At 45.7% G+C, this 22306-nt stretch overlaps 1 protein-coding gene across 5 annotated transcripts; it reads left to right on the top strand.

Moving 5' to 3' along the window:
* On the top strand, positions 7988–21953 carry WFDC8 (WAP four-disulfide core domain 8). Of its 5 annotated transcripts, none has more exons than XM_021077832.1 (7): positions 8826–8956; positions 11447–11538; positions 14522–14631; positions 15146–15286; positions 17486–17653; positions 20649–20789; positions 21732–21953. In XM_021077832.1, exons 2-7 carry the CDS (start codon positions 11480–11482, stop codon positions 21869–21871), a joined length of 759 nt encoding a protein of 252 aa, XP_020933491.1. In that variant the 5' UTR covers positions 8826–8956; positions 11447–11479; the 3' UTR covers positions 21872–21953. The 5 variants fall into 5 exon arrangements, with proteins under 5 accessions (XP_020933493.1, XP_020933494.1, XP_020933490.1 ...); XM_021077833.1 differs by having other exon boundaries at positions 8868–8994; XM_021077834.1 differs by lacking the exon at positions 11447–11538 and having other exon boundaries at positions 7988–8956; positions 21800–21953.

The raw sequence follows: 22306 nt of genomic DNA, 5'->3' as shown, positions 1-22306 counted from the left end.
CTCAGAAGGAAAATTCCTCCTAGTCAGGATTAAATATAGAATCGAGGGGAGCAGAAGTGAACCTGAAGGACATGATGAGCTGATACTCATTCCTTCCTCTGCCTCCAACAGCAAGAGAGGAAGTTGCAGAAAATGTTGGATCGTGAATTTGGCATTAAGCCCTACGACTCTAGCGTGTTCTGATTAGCCATCTTTCTCTTTTTAGTCTGTGTTTTTATACCCATTAGACCTCCAGAGAATAAGTATTGCTTGCCAAAATTAGCAAAGGAGGGGAGTTCCCTGGGGGTCTAGTGGTTAAGACTCAGTGCTTTCATCATTGCATCTCAGGTTCAATCCCTGCCTAGGAACTGAGATGTCACATCAAGCCACTGCACGCTGTGGCAAAAAATAAAAATAAAAAGATTATTCCCCCCCCCCGAAAAACAAAGGAAACATTTTTAAGAATTAGCAAAGGTGAACAAATAGGCACAGACAAGTGACTGAACCTACCCAAATTCACTCGGCAAGCGGATGACAAACGGATATACAAACCCCATTTTCTGTACTTGAGTTTCCTGAAGTACATCTATGTCAGGGGCCAGCGATGTGCTTAAAGGAAGGGGTCTGGTGGGGATTAGGGGAGGGGAGGGCACTGTGCAGAAAGAGCTTTAAGTGATGGGTGACGGAGGGCAGGTAAGACAGGTCCTTTGTGTTCTCCTGGAGCAGCAGCGGGGGAATTGCCTCGGGACAAAACCAATGAACTGTTCCCTGCTGATCAAATAGAAAGAAGCAGTTAGGAGAAATCTCTGGAACCACTTAGCAGTAGGATACTCTCAGTCACCTGCAGGTGCACTAGGAACACACTGAGCCTTTGCACTTGGTAGTGGGAGGTGATTGGTATTCAAAGGTGTGGGAGCAGCCCCCCACACCCCCATCCCCGGCCTCAGGATCTCATTTTGTCTTTACTGGAAGGATTGGTCCCAAGTAAACTAGGTTGCTGTGGCCAAAAGCATGATTAACCAGCAGGCATTTTTAACATATTTCTCTCAGTAATTGAGAAAAGAGGAATTGCTCTCCCACACCCCGATGCAAATCAGCAAGGATATAGATTTGAGCAACATAAATTTAAAAGTGGCTAATCAACTTATATCAAAAAGAATTCAGGGGATTCCCAGAAGCCTAAGCAGATTGAGGATCCAGCATTGTCACTGCTGTGGCTCGGGTTACTGCTGTGGCAGGGGTTCAATCCCTGGTCCCAGAACTTCTGCATGTCTTGAGCATGGCAAAAAAAAAAAAAAAAAAAAATTCAGATTGTTGTGAAATATTTTTTCTTTCCCAGAGCATGTAGACCATTAAAAAAAAGTCTCTACAAATGTCAATAAATTAAAATACAGTGGAAATAATCTAGAAATAAAGAAAACAAAATAGCTAGAAAATTCTCCATATGATTAAAAATTAAGTGAGGCAAGTCTAAGGAACCCTGGGTCACAATGAAATCATGATAGGAAACAAAATATTTTGAATAAAATATTTCAATATTTTGAAAAGTGAAAATATGATATATCAAAAGATATGGGTACAGAATGATATCAATAAAATGGTGACATAGGAGACCTCAGCCTCTGTTCCCCCAGCAAAGAGCAATTAGACAGGTACCCTTGAATAAAAACAGCTCAGGGAGAATTCCACTTAAGGCACTACAGCAGGAGTTCCCATCATGGTTCAGTGGAAATAAACCCACGTTCTGGTCCCCATGAGGACACGGGTTGGATCCCTGGCCTCGCTCAGTGGGTTAAGGATCCGGCTTTGCCATGAGCTGTGGTGTAGGATGCAGATGTGGCTTGGATCCTGAGTCGCTGTGGCTGTAGTGAAGGCTGGCAGCTGCAGCTCCGATTCAACCTCCTAGCCTGGGAACTTCCATATGCTGTGGATGCTGTCCTAAAAAGAGCAAACAAACAAACAAACAAACAAAAACAAAAACAAAACAACAACAAAAAAACTACAGCAACACAGCAGAACAAAAAAACCTCAAGAATAACCATCTAAGAAAAAGAAGGGAGAAGACCTCATTTTGCCTGCATCACCCCATCCCCCAAGCTGGCATGGCTCAGTACCAAGAGGAAACACCCCAGCCAGAGAGAGTTCTCCTCCCCAGAAAAGGAAGGCAGGGTGAAAACCAGCTTCAGCCTTTTAGGGCACCACACAAAGGTCCAGCTTTGGTTTCACTCCACCCAGACTGGCAAAGTGGAGCCATCTCGATACAGTTAGAAACAAAGAAGAAAGCAGGCACTGCCAGGAACAGCCACATAGCAGAAGTGATCTTGATAAATGGTGGCCTGTAGACAAACCGAGACAATTTCACCAAGAGAGAAACCAGCGGCCAGCATAGCTGCCACAGCCCCCTGTAGATTTCACTAGCTGTTGCCCCACGAGTATTGCATTCACTGACACCAGCCACCCAAGTCCCTCCCCACTCCTTATCCCCTGTCCCCACACTGGAGCCCAGAAACTGCCCGGGTAGCCAGTCCAGACCCCTGTAGCTTCACAATTGTAAGATGCCAACCTAGACCTCAGTGTGCATGCGCAGGGCTGGCCCTCCAGCTGCGCATTTGCACGCTGCTGGCTTGACAGGCCTCCACGGCATTGGGCACATGCCAGGGGACACTGAAGCCACAGGAGAACAAGCTGCCAGCCAGGGCCCCTGCAGCTGCTTGTGGTCCCAGATCGGGTCTGTCTCCATCACGGGTCTGCAACACTGCAGTCATCCCTAGATGGAGCCTCCAGCTAGGCAACTGCACACCCCCAGCCTGACCCCCACCATGAGCTGTCACTGCCACGTGCCTGTGGTAAGGTCCAGCCGTGATGGTAGTGCAGGCCGACAGCCAGGATCCCTGCAACTGCCAGTGAGCCCACAGGTGGCCCCAGCTCTTGCTGCACGTTCTGGTCCCCACCGCTATGTGTGTGCCTGCACACTACACAAGCACCTGCACCTGGCCCCCAAAGGCAAGTGTGTGCACACCACCAGCTCTGGCCATCACCTCTGCCTGCCCTGGTCTTGGGGTGCTGGACTTGGAGGTGAGGCTGGGGAGTCCAACAGCCCTTGCAGCCACTGTAGACTCCTGCTAAGGTTGCCAAGGACCATACAGCTATTGGTGCTGTGAACCCCAGCAGCCTGAGCCAAAGACATATCATGCCCCTTTGCACCTGAAGCTGCCACCTTCCCCTGCCTATGGCACCCTGTACGACTAGACCTAGGGTCACAGCATGCTCCAGCATGCCCCTACTTGCAGGCAAAATCTTCTCTTATGGAAGTCAGTCAATAAAGTCTGCAAGTGGTGACTGTTTCTTTATTTTCCTGTTTTTTTTTTTTAACTCAGTGCAGTGAATTTTTATTGCATTTATAATTGTGCAACAATCATCACAACCCAATTTTCTAGCCTTTCCAACCCAAACCTCCAGCCCATCCCTCCCCGCCCCCCAACCGGTCTCCTTTGGAAACCATAAATTTTTCTTTTCTTTTTTTTTTTTAACTTTTATTTTTTATTCATTTAACTTGACAAAGTATCTTTTTTAATAATGATTTTTATTTTTTCCACTATAGCTGGTTTATAGTGTTCTTCCAATTTTCTTCTGTACAGCAAGGTGACCCAGTCACACATACATATATACATTCTTTTTTCTCACATGATCATGCGCCATCATAAGGGACTAGATACTGTTTCCAGTGCTACACAGCAGGATGTCATTCCAAAGGCGTTAGTTTGCATCTATTAACCTCAAATTCCCAGTCCATCCCACTGCCTCCCCCTCTTTCTTGGCAACCACAAGTCTGTTCTCCATGTCCATGAGTTTCTTTTCTGCAGAAAGGTTCATTTGTACCGTATATTAGATTCCAGATATAAGCGATATCAAATGGAAACCATAAGTTTTTCAAAGTCTGTGAGGTGACTGCTTCTTTAAATGCTCAGATGCCTAAGCAAGGCTTCAAGAGATCATGAAGAGTCATGACTCCACCAAAGGACACAGTGTAACTCCAATAAATGGCCCCAAAGAAATGGAGATCCAGAAACTGGCCAACGAAGAATTTAAAAATGTGTTCTAACGATGCTTGGAGAGCCACAAGAGAACACAGATAATTTAACAGCATGAGAAAAACAAACAAGAACAAAATGAAAAGTTCAACAAAGAAGTGGAAAAGATAAGAAGAACCAAACACATTTTGGAGCTGAAGAATACAGTGGTGGAATTGAAGCATTCAGTAGAAAGCTTCAAAAGCACATTTGGCCAAGCAGAAATTAGCTAGAATGCAAAGGTCAACTGAGATTATCCACTTAGAGGAGCAAAAAGAAAAAAAATGAAGCAGAGTTCCCATTGTGGCTTAGCAGGTTACAAACCCGACTGGTATCCTTGAGGATTCGGGTTTGATCCCTGGCCTCCCTCAGTGGGTGGAGGATCTGGCATTGCTGTGACCTGTGGTGCAGGTTGCAGACAAGGCTCAGGTCCCAGGTTGCTGTGTCTGTGGGGTAGGCTGGCAGCTGCAGCTCCAATTCCACCCCTGGCCTGGGAATTTCCATATGCTGTGTGTGTGGTCCCCAAAAGCAAAAAACAAAACAAAAATGAAAAGTGGTAGAAAAAATTAACTGATCTCTCTCTCTTTTTTTAAAGTATATGGTCAGATTCAGAATACTCTGCTACAGTAATATGGAAAAGTGTTACCACTTAACTCTAGTCTAAATAAAAGTTGAAAGACAAAATCATGTTTTGGGTTTTTTTTAGGGCCACACATTTGGCATATGGAAGTTCCTGAGCTAGCGATCCAATCAGAGCTGCAGCATCTGCCACCTATGCTGCAACTTTTGGCAACACGGGATCCTGAACTCACTGAGTGAAGCCAGGGATCGAACCCGCATCCTCATGAATACCAGTCAGGTTCTTAATCTGCTGAGCCACAATGGGAACTCTGAAAGATGAAACTATTAAAGATAACTCTAGCTATGATAATTTAGTAGTGAATATGCAACATAAAAAATGTCAGTTGTGACATCCAAAAATTAAAAAGGGGGGAGTGAAAGGGTAGAAATTTATATGTGATTGAAGTTAAAATTTTTAGCCTCTTTTTAAACATTCTTTTTTACATATTTATTTATTTTTAAATGATTTTTATTTTTTCCATTACAGCTGGTTTACAGTGTTCTGTCAATTTTCGACTGTACAGCAAACTGACCCAGTCACACATACACATATTCATTCTTTTTCTCACATTATCCTCCATCATGCTCCATCATAAGTGTAAACATTCTTTTTTTGAATATCTTTTCCATTATGGTTTATCACTGGATATTGAATATAGAGTTCCCCGTGCTATATGGTAGGACTTTTTTGTTGTGCATTTTATTTACAATAATTGTTTACATCTGCTAACCCCAATCTCCCACTACCTCTTCCCCACCCCTTCCCCCCTTGGCAACCACAAGTCTGTTGTCTATGTCTGTGAATCCATTTTCTGTTTCCTGCATAAATTCATTTATGTTATATTTTAGTTTCCAAATATACATGATATCATATGGTATTTGCCTTTCTCTTTCTGACTTACTTCACTTAGTATAATCATCTCTAGTTGCATCCACATTATTGCAAATGGCATTATTTTGTTCTTTTTTATGGCTGAGTAGTATTTCATTGCATATATGTACCATATTGAAGTTAAATATTAAATCAGCATAAAATAGGCTGTCATAGCTATAAGATGTTTTATGTAAGCCTCATGGAATTATATACTTGTAAGTTGCTATGAAAGTAAATCTTAAATGCTCCACAAACTTCTTGGGTCTATAGGCTTATGTCTTCCAACAAAATTAGAAGTTTTCAGCCATTATTTCCTCAAATATTTTTTCTGCATTTTATTCTTTCTCCTCTCATTCCATGACTGACAACAAGTGTCAGAACTTTTATCACTGTCCCTGAGGTTCTGTACACATTCTTCGGTAAATATACCTATTTTCCTATTGTTCATGTTAGATCATTTCAATTGCTCCATCATTAAGTTTACTGCTCGGGTCTCTGCCATCTTCATTCTGATAATAAGCCCATCCAGTGAGTTTTCTACTTTAGTTATTATGTTCTTCCCTTACAAAGTTTCCACTTCATTCTTGTCTATATCTTCTATTTATTTGCTGAGACTTTCTATTTTTCCATCAGTTTCAAGAATGTTCCTGATTGTTTGCTGAACAATTTCCCTAACAGCCCCTTTAAAGACTTTGTTGGATAGGAGTTCCCGTCATGGCGCAGTGGTTAACGAATCCGATTAGGAACCATGAGGTTGCAGGTTCGGTCCCTGGCCTTGCTCAGTGGGTTAACGATCCGGTGTTGCCCTGAGCTGTGGTGTAGGTTGCAGACGCGGCTCGGATCCCGCGTTGCTGTGGCTCTGGCGTAGGCCGGTGGCTACAGCTCCGATTGGACCCCTAGCCTGGGAACCTCCATATGCCGCGGGAGCGGCCCAAGAAATAGCAAAAAGACAAAAAAAAAAAAAAAAAAAAAAAAAAGAGTTTGTTGGATAATTCCATTTACTCCGTCTTAGAACTGGAGTCTGTTGATAGTCTTTTTTCATATGAGTTGATATTTTCCTTTTCCTTCATCTGTTATATAATTTTGGATTTGGGAATATATATATCAGATATATATATATATATATTTGGGAATATATATATATATCAGATATATTGACCGTTGTGTTATAAGACTCTGAATCTTGTTCAAGTCTAACAGAGAAGGTTGATATTTTGTTTTCAAAGGGCATTGATGCGGTTAGGTTCAGGCTGAAACGTTCAGATTCTCCTCTGTGGGTTGTGTTTTCAATGTCAGTTCAGTTTCGAAGGCTTTGCAGTTCATTTAGGAACGTCCCTGCCTGGGCACCCCCTAGTAGCTGGTCTGGGACCTACGGAGGGGGTGTATTTGTTAGTTCAATTCTCAATATCAGACGGGGTTACATACACGTATGCACACTTGGAGGTGAACCTAGGCATAAATAAATAACTTTATCGGTTCTTTCTCCTGAGGCCCTTTTCCTGTCATCTCCCCAGTACCTTCTATTTCTCCAAAACTCCAAAAAGCTGGGGCTCTGGTTACCCTGCTCTGCTGGGCACTTCCACAACTGCATCCACATCTGGGACCAAGTGGCAGAAGAAACGAAGAGAGAAAAAAGAAACGGAGGACAACAGAGGGCCACCCACTCTCTTAGAATTACAGCTGCATCCAACGGAGGAAGATTTCCCTTCCCTCCGAGTTTTGGCTCCTTCCAGCTCCCAGGCATCCATTGCAGCCATCACTACCATAGAATTTCTTAGGGCCCAGGATGCAGAAGAACAAAGAAGAAAAAGAGGAGGAAAAAAATCTGGGGGATTTCTGCACCCCTTCTGAGCATTACAAGTTCCCTGTATCATGCATCAAGCCCAAATTAGAAAGTTCCTTCTGCAGCTCTATCAGCACTTCAGTGCTTGTTTCCAGGTTGACCATGGACACCTGATGGGAAAACATGCCAGGAAACTCATCATTGGCAATGTGATACTTGAATTATGGGCTTTCCCAATCTGCCTGCTCTGACTTACTTTCTGGTTTTTATAGCTCTGTTCTGTGGGAGAGACAAGGAACCAGACCCAGCAGATAGTTTTCTACTCCTGGAAATGGGCTCGCCTTTCCTTCTCCTAGGCTTTAATTTGTGTTGACCTGATTCGGAGAGGGGCTGAGTTGGTGGTTATTGATTTATTGTCACTGTGGTTACCTTGAGTGCACCACAGACTCCAAATTCTGTTTTCAGGAGTTTCCATCGTGGCTCAGCGGAAACAGATCTGACCAGCATCCATGAGGATGCAGGTTCGATCCCTGGCCTTGCTCAGTGGGTTGAGGATCCGGCGTTGCTGTGAGCTGTGATGTAGCCTGGCAGCTACAGCTCGGATTCCACCCCTAGCCTGGGAACCTCCATGTGCCTCAGGTGCACCCCCCCCCCCAAAAAAAGCCCATCTTCAAAACAGAAATGGTATCTGGGTTTGGAGCGGAGCCAGGTTAATTAGAAGATTTTTTTTCCCCCTGGATCACTGCTCAGATTTCAGCTTTGTGCTGTGTCTCTGAGATGACTCTCTTGCAAGTTACTCATTACTGTTTTTAACCAGATGGGGCGGGAGTGGGTGTGCTTGGGGTCCATTCTCAGTCTTGGGCAGAGGCGGTGTCCTGGGGCCTCACAGAAGTGGTCTTAGTGATCCTGCCCACCCCCTCCCCCGCCAGGGGTTTCTGAACCTGGCCAGTATTTCTGCCCCTCCTCAAGCTGCTAGATTTCCCTTGTGCCCTTAGGGCAACAGTGCTGCTTCTCTCTCCTAAGACTGAAGCTTTCTCTCAGGAGGAAAGAAAGGAAAGCTTCCAGGTGGAATTTCTTGCCCCTTCCACGGTGGTGGCTGCCTTCTCTCCCTTTCCCAGTGCTGCCCCACCAAAGAGATGTTATCAGAACTCTGAAAAATCTTGGAGGTCCCGCTGCGGCGCAATGGGATGAACAGCATCTTGGGAGCGCTGGGACGCAGGTTCGATCTCCCGCCGGGCACAGGGGATTAAGGAACTAGCATTGCTGCAACTGCGGCTTAGGTCGCCACAGCGGCTTGGATCTGATCCCAGGCTCAGAAACTCCATATGCCATGGGGTGGCCACCCTCCCCCAAACAAACAAACAAACAACAACAACAAAGAAAACTCTGAAAATCTTTTCCGAGGACCCAGTGGTCTTCCTGGAGAAAAGTCTATAAGAGGATGTGGACTCCACGGACTTGGTTCTGTTGTGCCAGTGCCACTCAGCCTCCAGCCATTTGCCAGCCCGGTACTGGTGCCCGGCTGCCTGCCCCCCAGGTGATCAATGCTCGTTACGGATCTCTCCCTGCAGGTGCCTGTCTTTCTCTAGATTCTGGACGAGTTGGTTGCCCTGTGATCTCAGCGCGCCGGTGAGTTCAAGAAAAGCTGTCCAGCTATTTTTTTCAGTGTAAGCTTGGGAGGTTTGTTCCGTTCTCTACATCTCTGAGCAGAAATCCAGCCTCTTTCCCTGTATTATTATCATCATTAGCACAAGTTCCAGTGCCCGATGCCCAGGGAGGCCAAACCAATGGAAATGCCGGAGTTTGGAGCAGAGGCATGTTTATGGCAGGCCAGGCAAGGAGATGGGTGGCTTGTGCACCCCCAACTCCCACCCCCCCGCCCCCAGAAGCCTGAAATCCCCAAACTAAAATTGCAAAGCATTTTAAAGGCCCAGTTAGGGGGGGTGGGGTTGGGGGGGTGTCTCAGGCTAAGTGTTCTGCTTGTGCACAATTCACTGATTGGTTGATGGTGGGGTACCAGGGTGGTGTCGCAGGAATTCGCCTTATGAATCCTTAGGGGCCAGGGGACCTGGGGGCTATGTGTTCAGGGTCATCAAGTAGTTAATTTCTTCCATTTGGTGGTGGGTTTAGCTTCTGTAAAACGACTTAGGAAATGTGCATCAGATACTGTTATCTAGATACTTTGGAGCGGAGCTAAAGCAGGGGATGGGGGGAGCAGCCTGCCCCAGGACGACCCCATAGGGTCCTGCTCTATTACATTATTATTTGTAATTGTGGTAAAATACATATACATACATGTATATAAAAGTATATAAAAGTTATATACAGGTATTAGCTACATAGTTCAGTGGTTTTAAGTACCTTCATCTTGTTGAACAACTATTAACCATCACCCATCTTCGTTAACACTTTTCATCTTACAAAAATGAAACTCTGTACCCATTAATCAATGACTCCCCATTTCCCCCTCCCTCTGCTCCTGGAAGCCACAAGCCTACTTTCAGTCTAAGAATTTGACTACTCTAGGTAGTTCCTGTAAGTGGAATCCTTGAATATTTGTCTTTTGGTAACTGGCTTATTTCACTTGGCATAATGGCCTCAGGGATCACTCATGTTGTAGCCTGTGTCAGAATTCCCTTCCTTTTATCCATTATATTCATTCCACATTTTTTTTTCTTTTTATAGCTACACCTGCGGCATATGGAAGTTGCCAGGCTAGGGGTCACATCGGAGCTGCAGCTGTTGGCCTATGCCTCAGCCACAGCAACACCAGCTCTACAGCAGCAGCTCACGGCAACATCAGATCCTCAAACAACTGAGCGAGGCCAAGGATCAAACCCTCAGCCTCATGGATACTAGTTGGATTTTTAACCCACTGAGCCACAATGGGAACTCTTGTATTCCGCATTTTATTTATCCATTCAGTAGAGTGTGAAAAAAGACCCCTCCAAGAATTCATAACTACAAACTAGTTTCCTATAAGACAGTAAAGCTTGAATAAGCACAAGTGTATCATCTGAGAAATTTGAAGAAATGGATTTAAATCAAAACAGTGAGTTTTTAGGATAATATGGAAAATGAATGAATTTTAAAGATGCTCCCTTATGGAGTTCCCTGGTGGCTCAGTGGGTTAAGGATCTGGCATTGTCACCGCTATAGTTCAGGTCGCTGCTGTGGTGTAGGTTCAGTCTCTCATCCAGGAACTTCTGCATGCCATGGGTGCAGCCAAATAACAATGATAATAAAAAATATATACTCTCTTAGAACCCTCCTACCTTGGTGGGAATGTAAATTGGCGCAACCACTATGGAAAACCATATGGAGATTCCTCGGAAAACTGAAAATAGAAGTACCATATGATCCAGCAATTACACTTCTGGGTATATATTTGGAAAAAAGTGAAAACTCTGATTTGAGAAGATACATGCATTTCAATGTTCATAGCAGTATTATTTACAATAGCAAGATATGGCAGCAACTTATGTGTCCATCAACAAAGGAATAGATAAAGAAGCTGTGAAAAGGAATGAAATTCTGCCTTTTGCAGCAATGTGGATGCACCTAAAGAATATATTATGCTTAGTGAAAAAAGTCAGAGAAAGACAAATACTATATGATATCGCTTTTATGTGGAATCTAAAAAATAAATCAAACTAGGAGTTCCCATTTTGGCTCAGTGGTTAATGAATCCGACTAGGAACCATGAGGTTGCGGGTTTGGTCCCTGCCCTTGCTCAGTGGGTTAACCATCCGGTGTTGCTGTGAGCTGTGGTGCAGGTTGCAGACAAGGCTCGGATCCCGCATTGCTGTGGCTCTGGCGTAGGCCAGTGTCCACAGCTCCGATTCGACCCCTAGCCTGGGAACCTCCATATGCCGCAGGAGCAGCCCAAAGAAATAGCAAAAAGACAAAAAATAAATAAATAAATCAAACTAGTGAATGTGGCCAAAAAAGAAATAGACTCACAGATCTAGAGAACAAAGTAGCGGTTACCAGTGGTGACATGGCAGGGGAGAGACACGAGACAGGGGCAGTAACATAGTGAAGTGTAGTCGAGTCATAGTGGGGTCTTTACCTGTAGTTCCCAAAGGTTGTAACCTGGAAATTCACTTGTCTCCCCAGCTCTTGACCATCTGTAGACCATTCAATTGCAAAATGCTCCTCAGTTTAGTGCAAAGAGCAACTTCTGCCACGTGGAAAGGCTGGGCAAAGAGGTAGGTTCAATGATAGGGTTCTGGGGAAAGTCCTGACCACCCAGGCTCAGGAACCAAGGAGCCCACTGGGTTTGAAATTGTCCTGAGGAAAGTCTGGAAATAGGAGAAATCTCCCTGCCATCATTCTGGGTGACTTAGATTCTTAGGGTTCCAGAAATTTAAGCTAATTACTTTAATCTCTTAAAATGTCTTGCAGTCTACCACTATGCATCTATTAAAGTGATTAAAGTCAAAAAGTTTACAGTACGAAGGTTTAGCAAGTCCGTGGAGCAAGTGGTCCAAATGCAAAATGGCACAGCCACTTTGGAAAACATTTTGGCAGTTTCTTATAAACATACTTGTCATGTACCCCAGAGATCCCACCCAAGAGACAGCTTATTTCATGCAAAAACCTGTATACAAATGTTTGTAGGGTGTTTACTCATCATCACCCCAAACTGGAAATGTCCACTCGCTATATATATATATATATATATTTTTTTTTTTTTGTCTTTTTGCCATTTCTTGGGCTGCTCCTGTGGCATACGGAGGTTCCCAGGCTAGGGGTCGAATCGGAGCTGTACCCGCCAGCCTACCCAGAGCCACAGTAACGTGGGATCCGAGCCACGTCTGCAACCTACACCACAGCTCACGGCAACACTAGATCCTTAACCCACTGAGCAAGGGCAGGGACCGAACCTGCAACCTCATGGTTCCTAGTCGGATTCGTTAACCACTGCGCCATGACGGGAACTCCTCCATTCGCTATTGAATGGATAAACAACCTGTGGTACATCCATATAATGGACTATGAATCAGCAATAAAATGGTACAAACAACACACAACAACACGAATGAATCTGAAATGCATTATGCAAATATGTAAATATTAGTATTTTTTTAAAAGCTGCTACATAACTTTAAAACATGGATCGGGGCAAAACACCTTATGAATTTGATACCCAGCATCATTCAGTTAAAAAATAGGGGAAAAGCACTTTAACAGTTGGAAAGTTTAAAACATCTTTTCTTCTCCTCAGACTCCTATTTCCATTCCTCTTACCCCCAGACTATTAATCTGATGAAATATAATCTTATGCTCAAAGCCTTTTATTCATGATATTTTTATACTGTTTTGTAATAAGAACATGTATAGTAATTAAAATTTAATTATTTCACTTACTGTGACCATGAGGTTCTAGGAATAAGATGTTTTCTACTGGATTGCTTTTTTTTGCTCCATATCCACGGCATATGGAAGTTCCCAGGCTAGGAGTCGAATCAGAGCTGTAGCTGCTGGCCTACACCACAGCCACAGCAGTGCCAGATCCTTAACCCACTGAGCGAGGCTAGGGATCGAACCTGCGTCCTCATGGATGCTAGTCAGATTCGTTAACCCCTGAGCCATGACAGGATCTGCCTGTTTACTGACTAAATATATTCAGCTTTTATTTTATGCCAGTCATCCTGCTTTACACAAGAGTTCAAGGAATTCTCGTGTCTGTGAAGTAGGTGTTATTATTGTTCCCCTTAAGAAAAACTGGGGTTTGTAGTTCTCTTGTGGCACAGCGGGTTAAGGATCTGGCATTGTCACTACAGCAGTTTGGGTCACTGCTGTGGCACGAATTTGATCCCTGGCCCAGGAACTTCCACATGCCTTAGGTGCAGCAAAAAAAAAAAAAAAAAAAAAAAAAAAGAAAGAAAGAAAGAAAAGAAACAAGAAAAACTGAGGCTCAGTGAGGTTAGGTGACTGAGCCAGGGCCACACACAGTTGGTAAGTGGGGGATCCACGAACTGAATTCAGGTCCAGCCACGAACACTAAATTTTTGGCCATTCCATACGACTTGGTGAATAATTGTTACGCCATCTCATCTAATGCTCACGATGACAACAAAGCTGATAGGTAGATTGTATTTTCCCATTTTCTAGATGGGGAAACTGAGGATCCAAGACATAGCTTTGGCTACAAGTGACCCAGCCAGGACCAAAGTCAAGATCACTGTGTTTGGAGCTAGAATTCCCATCCCTGAACGGTCCAGGCCCAGTTGGAAAATTTGGGGAGGATGTAGGATTAGAATTCTGAAAAAAAAAAAAAAAGATGGGGGGATATAAATGGACACAAATCTTTACTTTTAGGCAGTCACATAGTATGGCTTTAGAAGATCTGGAAAAGACTGCTTCTTTCTCAGTGTCTAAGGTGCCCCCAGTCATACAGATGCATAGTATGGCATTAATACTCTGCATTAATACTCTCTGTCTCTTTCTTTATCCTTCTTCCCCGGCTTCTTTTCTGTCTTCCTCCCATTCTTCCTTCCTCCCTCCCTTGCTGTTTTTGAAATGCATTTACTCCAAAACAGGTAATACAGTAAGACATTATCAGTTCTTCACATTATTTTTAAAAAATACATAAGAGTCAGGAAGGAAATGGAGGCCTGAGCAAGTGGGGGAATGCATCTGTTTATTCAGTTGCCTGGGAGTTTCATAATCTCCTAGGCTTGAGTCCACCAGAAGGAATGAAGGATCCCTTTGTTACCCCAAGGTCAAATGGGATCGTTTTTGATGTCCTGGCACTAAAACCCAGTGGGATAAACCCAGACCCTCCTGAAAATCTCATACCATCATTTTCTTGTCATCAGTGGAGCAAAGGAAAGGTTCTCACCAGTGCCTGGGGTTGCCCCAGGAGTGACTACGGGCAAACCAGCCCTGCAACTGTTCCAGAAAAATCGCTGTGATCATTCACCCGTGACCTCTCACTCAGGAGCAAGGCAACCGGCAGGCAGGTGTCTGGATAGATAAGGTGTAGCACCATGGCAGAGGGTGCTGGGACGGAAGGTCCTGCCCTCCTTGCCATGTGACATCAGACAGACCCCCTCCCCATGATGCACCTTGGTTTTCTCATCTGCGAACTAAGGGAATGGGTGGGTGGGCTCTACGGTTCCTCTGCACACGCTCGTGCCTCTCTCCGGTTTGCGCCTCATCCCTGCGCTCTTCTGGTTCCCACAGGCACCCTCCTCCACGCAGCTCCACCTGCTCCTGGAGGAATGGCGCCCTCCTGCTGCTTCTCTTCCTCTCTTTGGAGCAGACATCTGCATCGCTATACCGCAGAGTCAAAGGTGGGTTCAGAAAAGCTGCAGCCGTTCTTCTTTGGGAGGTGTTCTTGGCGACCAAGGGTTAGATGCAAGGCAGGGACTCCTGTCGGATGAGGCCGCTTCTACTGTGGCTTCAGAGAACTAGCCCTGCTCACTGACCCTGAGCCCTTCCAATCCTTCCCTCACCTGCTCTGCCCAAAATTACTCCCCAAACTTATTTCCTAAACTTTTCCTGGTAGGTGTCTTTTCCAAGTTTACTCTTTTTTCTTTTTTTCTTTTCTTTTTACAGCTGTGCCAGCAGCATATGGAAGTCCCCAGGCTAGGGGTCGAATTGGAGTTGCAGCTGCCAGCCTATGCCCCAGCCTTAGCAACACCAGATCCGAGCCACCTCCGTGACCTATGCTGCAGCTTGCGGCAGTGCCGGATCCTTCAACCCCCTGAGCAAGGCTGGGAATCGAACCTGCATCCTCATGAATACTAGTCAGATTCTTAACCCATGGAGCCACAGCGGGAACTCCTGGACACTTCTTTCTTACAGAGAAACCAGGAAAGTGCCCCCAAGAAAGGCTCACCTGTGATGCTAGAGTCCCAGACTTGTGCCAAACAGATTACAATTGCAAGAAGCACATGAAGTGCTGCGCCTTCGCCTGTGGGAAGAAGTGCATGGATCCATATGCAGGTATCGGCATCCAGGCTGAGAACAGAGGTGCTTTGTGACTTGTCCTCTGTGCTGCTCTGTCCAAAACTGGCCGAACCATTCCCTTGGACGGTAGGACAGAGAGGCCAGGGTTCAAGCTTTCCTCCTTCTGGAGTTGGACTCCCAACCATCAAATACAAAGAGTGAGTCGAGGCCTGGTGGACATCAACTGCTGTTGTTGATGGCAGTCACCTTTGGTCCCAGATTCAATCATTCACAAATAACTCCTACTTCCTGCGTGTTCACTATGTGTCAAAAATATTGGGAGTTCCCGTCGTGGCTCAGTGGTTAACGAATCCGACAAGGAACCATGAGGTTGCAGGTTCGACCCCTGGCCTTGCTCAGTGGGTTAAGGATCTGATGTTGCCATGAGCTGTGATGTAGGTTGCAGACGCGGCTCGGATCCCACGTTGCTGTGGCTCTGGCGTAGGCCAGCAGCTACAGCTCTGATTAGACCCCTAGCCTGGGAACCTCCATATGCTGCAGGAGTGGCCCAAGAAATGGCAAAAAAAAAGACAAAAAACAAAGAATATTGTTGGCACTGCAGCAAGTATAAACCTCAGTCAGCTCAGAGACTGGGGTTATTTCCTGATTCTTTGGTCTTCACGGAGGTTTCCTGGTAACTCAAAGTACGTAATAATAGGGAACTGCGCATTTTATATAGATGCGTTCATTCTTTTGACAACTATTATCAAGGCCCTTTGGCCAAAGACCATGAGGAGCAGGCCTGCAGTTGAACAAGTTGAGTTGATTACTTGTCACAGTGAGGGAGAAGGTTCACCACCGACAGTCTGAGCCATCTCAGTAAGAACCTGGTGAAGAATCTACTGCAGGATTGAGGTTTGATTGGGTCATTGGGGGGAGGAGCTAAGGCAGTGGGGGTTTGTCCCAGATTGAGTGCTGTCAGAAAGTGGGGGCGATTCTGTGACTGAGTAGCTTGGTGAATCTAATCTACAGAGGGAACAGGCGAGGCTAAAGCTGTAATTGCTAGAGAAGCCTGAGTCACCCCTAGGTGTTTGGTATTTTGTGAGTTTCAGGGGGATTTTTTTGGGTTCCACTGTGGTGTCTCAAAGTGACGTTTGATGTGGGGGTCCTGTGAGATTATATCCGACAGGAGAACAACATGGCTTAGCTGTGAGCATCCGGTCAATTTTCAGACGGAAGGAGCTGCTTTTTTTCTTTCTCAGAATATCATTCCTCCTACATGCCAGGGCCTTCCTTCCCTCCTTCCTTTCTTTCTTTGTTTTTAGAGCTGAACCTGTGACCTGTGGAAGTTCCCAGCCTAGGGGTTCAATCAGAGCTGCAGCGGCCGGCCTACACCACAGTCACGGCCACACCAGACCCGAGCCATGTCTGCGACCTACCCCACAGCTCATGGCAATGCCAGATCCTTCACCCACTGAGCCACAACAGGAACTCCTGTGCCAGGCACTTTGTTAGGCATTTTGGATATAGTTCCTGAGCAAGTTTCGACCATCAGATCAGTGGAGAAGAAAGACCAGCTCCAAATCATTCCCTTTCTAAAATTTTTGTTTAATATTTTATTTATTGATTGATTGGTTTTTTGCCTTTTTTTCTTGAGCCGCACCTGCGGCATATGGAGGTTCCCAGGCTAGGGGTTGAATCGGAGCTGTAGTCACCGGCCTACACCAGAGCCAAAGCAACGTGGGATCCGAGCCACGTCTGCAACCTGCACCGCAGTTCACGGCAACACCGGATCCTTAACCCACTGAACTAGGCCAGGGACTGAACCTGCAACCTCATGGTTCCTAGTCAGATTTGTTAACCACTGTGCCACGACGGGAACTCCAATATTTATTATTATTATTTTTTGGCTGCACTCATAGCATGTGGAAGTTCCCAGACCAGGGATCAAACTTGTGCCGCAGTTGCAACCTGTGCCACAGCTGTGGTGACACCCAATCCTTAACACACTGCACCGCAGGGGAGCCTCCCAAATCGTTCTTCTGTGCTCTTCATTACATCTTTTGCAAGGCAGAAACGATGCTCATAGATGTCATGCAACGTAGACTAGTCACATAGAGCTGGAGCCAGAACTGTCACTGGCCATGGCTCTTTCTATGATTTGGATAATAACGCCATGAACTATACACAAGCTGAGGGCTTGACCCCTTCCCTTTTCGCTACCCCTCATGTTCTCTCTTTGCCTCCTGCCCTCAGAACCCTGCATGCTACCCGTAAACCGTGGAAAGTGTAAGAATAAAACCACGCACTGGTATTTTCATAGTAAACATCGTATATGCAAAACCTTTATCTATCAAGGCTGCCTTGGGAATGCCAACAACTTCTCCAAGAAGGAGGACTGCATGAAGGCTTGCTCATCCACGGGTGAGATGTATCCCCTTGGCCATCGGAGGGTTTATTCTAACTAGAAATAGCACCAGCCTAGTTATAGACTCAGGCTTTGAGGTTAAACTGCCTTGGTTCAAGTCTCGGCTCTGTCATTCACTGGCTAGGTGGTCTTAGATCAGTCATCTGCCTTTTATGAGTTTGTGTTTTTTTATCTATACAATGGAGCTAGTAATAGCATTTACCTGATGGAGTTTTGGTGCCCTCCAAATGAGATGGTGCACATCAGCTGGTTAATAAAGTTTGGCCAAGGTGTTCCCATTGTGGTGCAGCAGAAATCTCCAGCCCTCCATGAAGATGCAGGGTTTGATCCCTGGCCTCGCTCAGCGGGTTGGGGATCTGGTGAAGTCATGAGCTGTGGTGTAGGTCGCAGACACAGCTTGGATCTGATGTGGCTGTGGCTGTGGCGCAGGTCGGCAGCTGTAGCTCCAATTTGACCCCTAGCCTGGGAACCTCCATATGTCTCGGGTGTGGCCTGAAATAGCAAAAAAAAAAAGAGTTTGACCAGTGGGACCCAGAGTCAGGTCTACCGTTTGGAAATAGGTCATTCCTCATCATATTTACCTGCTGATTATTACCTGAGGACTCACCCAAGAGCGAAGCAGAGACAGGCCAGCCCTGGAATTCCACGGAAGGGGAGTGGAGCATGGAGCAGGCGAGGAGTGGAATGGAGCAAACTTCAAGGCTGTGGGTTAAGGCCTTCGTCCCGGGACCATCCTCATCAGTAATCCTGGGTGACAGTGTGCTACAGAGCTTAGGAGCCAAATGACTTGGGTCAAAAGGCTCTTTTTCCCACTTACTGCAAACGTCTTCACCCCTTTGAGTGTCAGCACCCCCCGCCCCCGCCCTGTAACACTGGCATAATAGCAAATACCTCACGGAGAGGTTGATAGGGTTCTATGCGATCCAGCCCACACAGAGTTAACGAGGCGGCCGCCCAGTAGGGTGGGCTTCCAAAAGGGTCATAGCCGAGATGGGGATTGTCAAGATGCAGCACAGTGTGCCTTCCAAGGCAGCATGAGAAGGTCGGCCTCAGATGCCGTGTGAGGCGGGCTGAAAAATGGACCAGCACCACCAATTTACAGACCAGGAAACAGAGTCAGGGAGGTGACGTTAGCTGCCCGAGGAGTCCCAGTGGGTCAGGAGTAGAGCTGGCATTTTCATTCCACGAGCCCAGGGAGCCTGGATGGCCAAGGAAATCCTGTGCCCTGGCCTGACCTCATATGAAGTGAGGACTAAGAAGCTTCCCTTTGTGGAAGCCTATAAAGACTCATTCGTGGTGCTGTGGGCGAGACCTTGGCTTTCTCTCAGGAACCAGTAGAAAGAAGAGGCCAGGGAAAGGAGCTTGGGCTGGTGTGTGGGAAATTTAGGTTTGGGGCAAGAAGAAGGAGGAGGAGGAGGTGGGTGTGGAGGAAGAGGAGGAGGAGAGGAAGAGGAAGGAGGAGAATGAAAAGGAAAGAAACGCTTCCTGCTGTCATTGAATTTGAGCAGGAAACACGCACAAGATCCTGAAGGACCGGTTTAAATACCATCAACGTGCTAGTGACCCACAGAGGTGTAGCTTCAGCCCAAATCTGACTCTGTGCTCCACCTGCCTACCTTGCACGTCCATCTGGATCTCACAAATACCTCACACTTCACTTCCCCAAAACTGAACTCCTGGACTACAGCTCAGAGTCAATCCCTGGCCCAGGAACTTCCTTATGCCGAGGGGGTGGCCCGAATGAATGAATAAACAAACACATAATTAAATGAATAAAACCGAACCTCTTATCTTTGTTCTCCCTCTTCAAACCTGCTCTATCCATAGCTTTGTCCATCTTTTCTTTTTCTTTTCTTTCTTTTTTTTTTTTTTGTCTTTTGTCTTTTTAGGGTCGCACCCACAGCACATGGAGGTTCCCAGGCTAGGGGTCTAATTGGAGCTACAGCTGCCTGCCTACGCCAGAGCCACAGCAACACCGGATCCGAGCCTTGTCTTCGACCTACATCATAGCTCACAGCAACGCCGGATCCTTAACCCACTGAGCGAGGCCAGGGATCGAACCCTCAACCTCATGATTCCTAGTAGGATTCGTTTCTGCTGCAGCACGACAGGAACTCCGCTTTGTCCATCTTTGTTGGGGGGAAAAAAGTCTAAATCACCCCTGATGGCTCTCTCAATCAACATCCGTTGTTAAAAAATCATTTTAGATCTACCTGAAAAATAGATCCAGAATCTGTCCAGTTCTTACCCCCTCCACAGCTGCCACCCCAACCTGAGGTGCCATCTTTTCACTTGGATTCCCTTCAACAGTCTCCCAGCAGATCTTGTTTCTGTCCTTCCCTTCTTACAGTCTATTAGGAGCACAGTGGCCACAATGATTCTTTCTTTTTTAAGAATTTTAATTTATTCATTTATTTTAGGGCCTCTCCTATGACATATGAAAGTTCCCAGGCTAGGGGTCTAATCAGAGCTACAGCCACCAGCCTATGCCACAGCTCAGGGCAATGCCAGATCCTTAACCTACTGAGTGGAATTGAGGCCAGGAATCAAACCCACATCTTCACGGATACTGGTTGGTTCATTTTCACTGAGCCACCACGGGAGCTCCTCACAATGATTCTTTCAAAATATGAGTCAGATCTTGTCACTCCTTATCCGAAGCAGAGCAAGCACAGCCCCTAAAGTAGCTTACATTGATTTGGGTGGATTTCATATAATTACTCCTGTCTTACAGAGAAGGAAACTAAAGACACTCATTAAATGGCAGGCCAGCGACTTTACCTTGGGGCTTCAAACTCCAAGCTTAACTCTCTTTCTATGGCATCTCATGATACAGGGAGGCATTTCATCCCTCCACGGGCTACTAGAGGTGAGGTGACTCTGGGCAGGGCAGAATGAATGGTGTCACAGAAAGATGCTAGTTTTGCAGCTGTTTGAAGGGTGGTGGGATGGGGTGGGCTTTGAAGGTGCTCACATCTGCTCTCGTTTCAGTCAAGGCTGGACAGTGCCCACTCTTCCCTTTCAAGGACCGTATGAGGTGTTCAACTTCATGTAGGGGTGACTTCGATTGCCCCCTAAAAGAAAAATGCTGTGAATCCATGTGTGGCTTTGATTGTGCCATGGCCTGGACAGGTGAGCACCACGAAGAGACCGCCCAAAGTCTGCTGGGCCTATGCTAAGAAGGTCATGCTGTCCCGTGAAGTGGGGGATGCCCCTTAGGTTAACCTTAGAGGTCTCTTGGGACTATTGCCCCATGTAATGCCCAACCAGGGCCCTCATGTCACGCTCCTAATCTTGGGAGACGGTCGTGCAGTTCTTCCAAGCCATCGTGCATGGTATCCCTCCTTGTTTTTCTCAATGAACACTTATTTATTCTGAGCCTCATTCTTCAATGGCCTACAAGGTGACAGTAGCCATGTAGGCATACAACAGAATTTATAACCATTAAGTACGCTCCTAATGAGTCCTTAGGCCTGCGCAGAATTTCACGTAAGGCGTGCTGGGGAAAAGACGGGTAGCAAGATGCTGTTGGGGTAGAAGTGAACGCTCCAGCTTTTAAGAACCCCTTTCATTTCCCCATGTGGTGCTAAGAGACTGGGGTCTTGTCCCAGGGTGTTGAGGAATAGCATGGAATGGTGGCGGGAAGCAAAGACTTTTCAACTGCGTTCAACTTTCCCACTGGTTTTCTGTGCGCTGTTAGGCAACTCGCTTCCCCGCTATGGTCCTCGCTGTCCACAGTTGATCAGACAAGGAGATTCTGGGCGCTCTCTTAATTCTCTAATTTCTCATACTCTGGGATTAGACAACCCAAACCTATTAATTTTGTAGGGGCAGTCAGGAATCCTCTCAGATTTTATGACAATAACTTTTGATGCTTTCAGATAATTATTAAAATTATTTATCAAAGAGAAAGTTGATGCTCTGCCTATTCCACTCCATTATTACTCTAAGAGGGAAGAATTAAGAGGTTTAACCAGAAGAAAACCTTGTTTAGGGTTCCCAAGATTCCCCAAATTTGTCTCAACCTATGGTCAAGTATTTCAAGGTCAAGTGTCCTGTTTTACTCCCATAAAGTCAAAGCAGGTTTCTGCCCAAACAAGCCACCGACATGTTCCAGGATTGAAAAACCCATGTGCCTGCAGGATGCTGACTGCCCATCGACAGCGAAGTGCTGTTCGCGCTGTGGACTGAAGTGCCTGGATTCCCTGAAATGAAGAGTAAGTTTAAAGTGTTATCATCAAAGTACTTAATTATGAGTAGTACAATAAAAAGCTATCCATATCGTCCTGCATCCAACTGCTTTGCCAAATTGTCGTCTTATGTATAACAATACTCAATAGGGTTATTTTGATCTTATAGATAATCACATCATCTGAAAAATGAGAATAAATGTGACTTTTCTTTTTTCCCATTAAATAACTTACTTTTAAACATCTTTGGGTCTTTTTATACTGTGTAGAACCTCTGAAATAATGTTGAAAATAAAGGCAATGGTATCAATCCCTGTCCGGTTCTTTATTTTATTTTATTATTATTATTATTATTTTGGTCTTTTGTCTTTTTTAGGGCCGCACCTGTGGCATATGGAGGTTCCCAGGCTAGGGGTCTAATAGGAGCTGTAGCTGCCAGCCTACACCATAGCCACAGCA

This window comes from Sus scrofa, chromosome 17 (genome assembly GCF_000003025.6).
Source record: "Sus scrofa isolate TJ Tabasco breed Duroc chromosome 17, Sscrofa11.1, whole genome shotgun sequence".
Classification (NCBI taxonomy): Eukaryota; Metazoa; Chordata; class Mammalia; order Artiodactyla; family Suidae; genus Sus; species Sus scrofa.
Note: the sequence above shows the minus strand (reverse complement) of the source record. Positions and strands in the feature narration are given on the sequence as shown.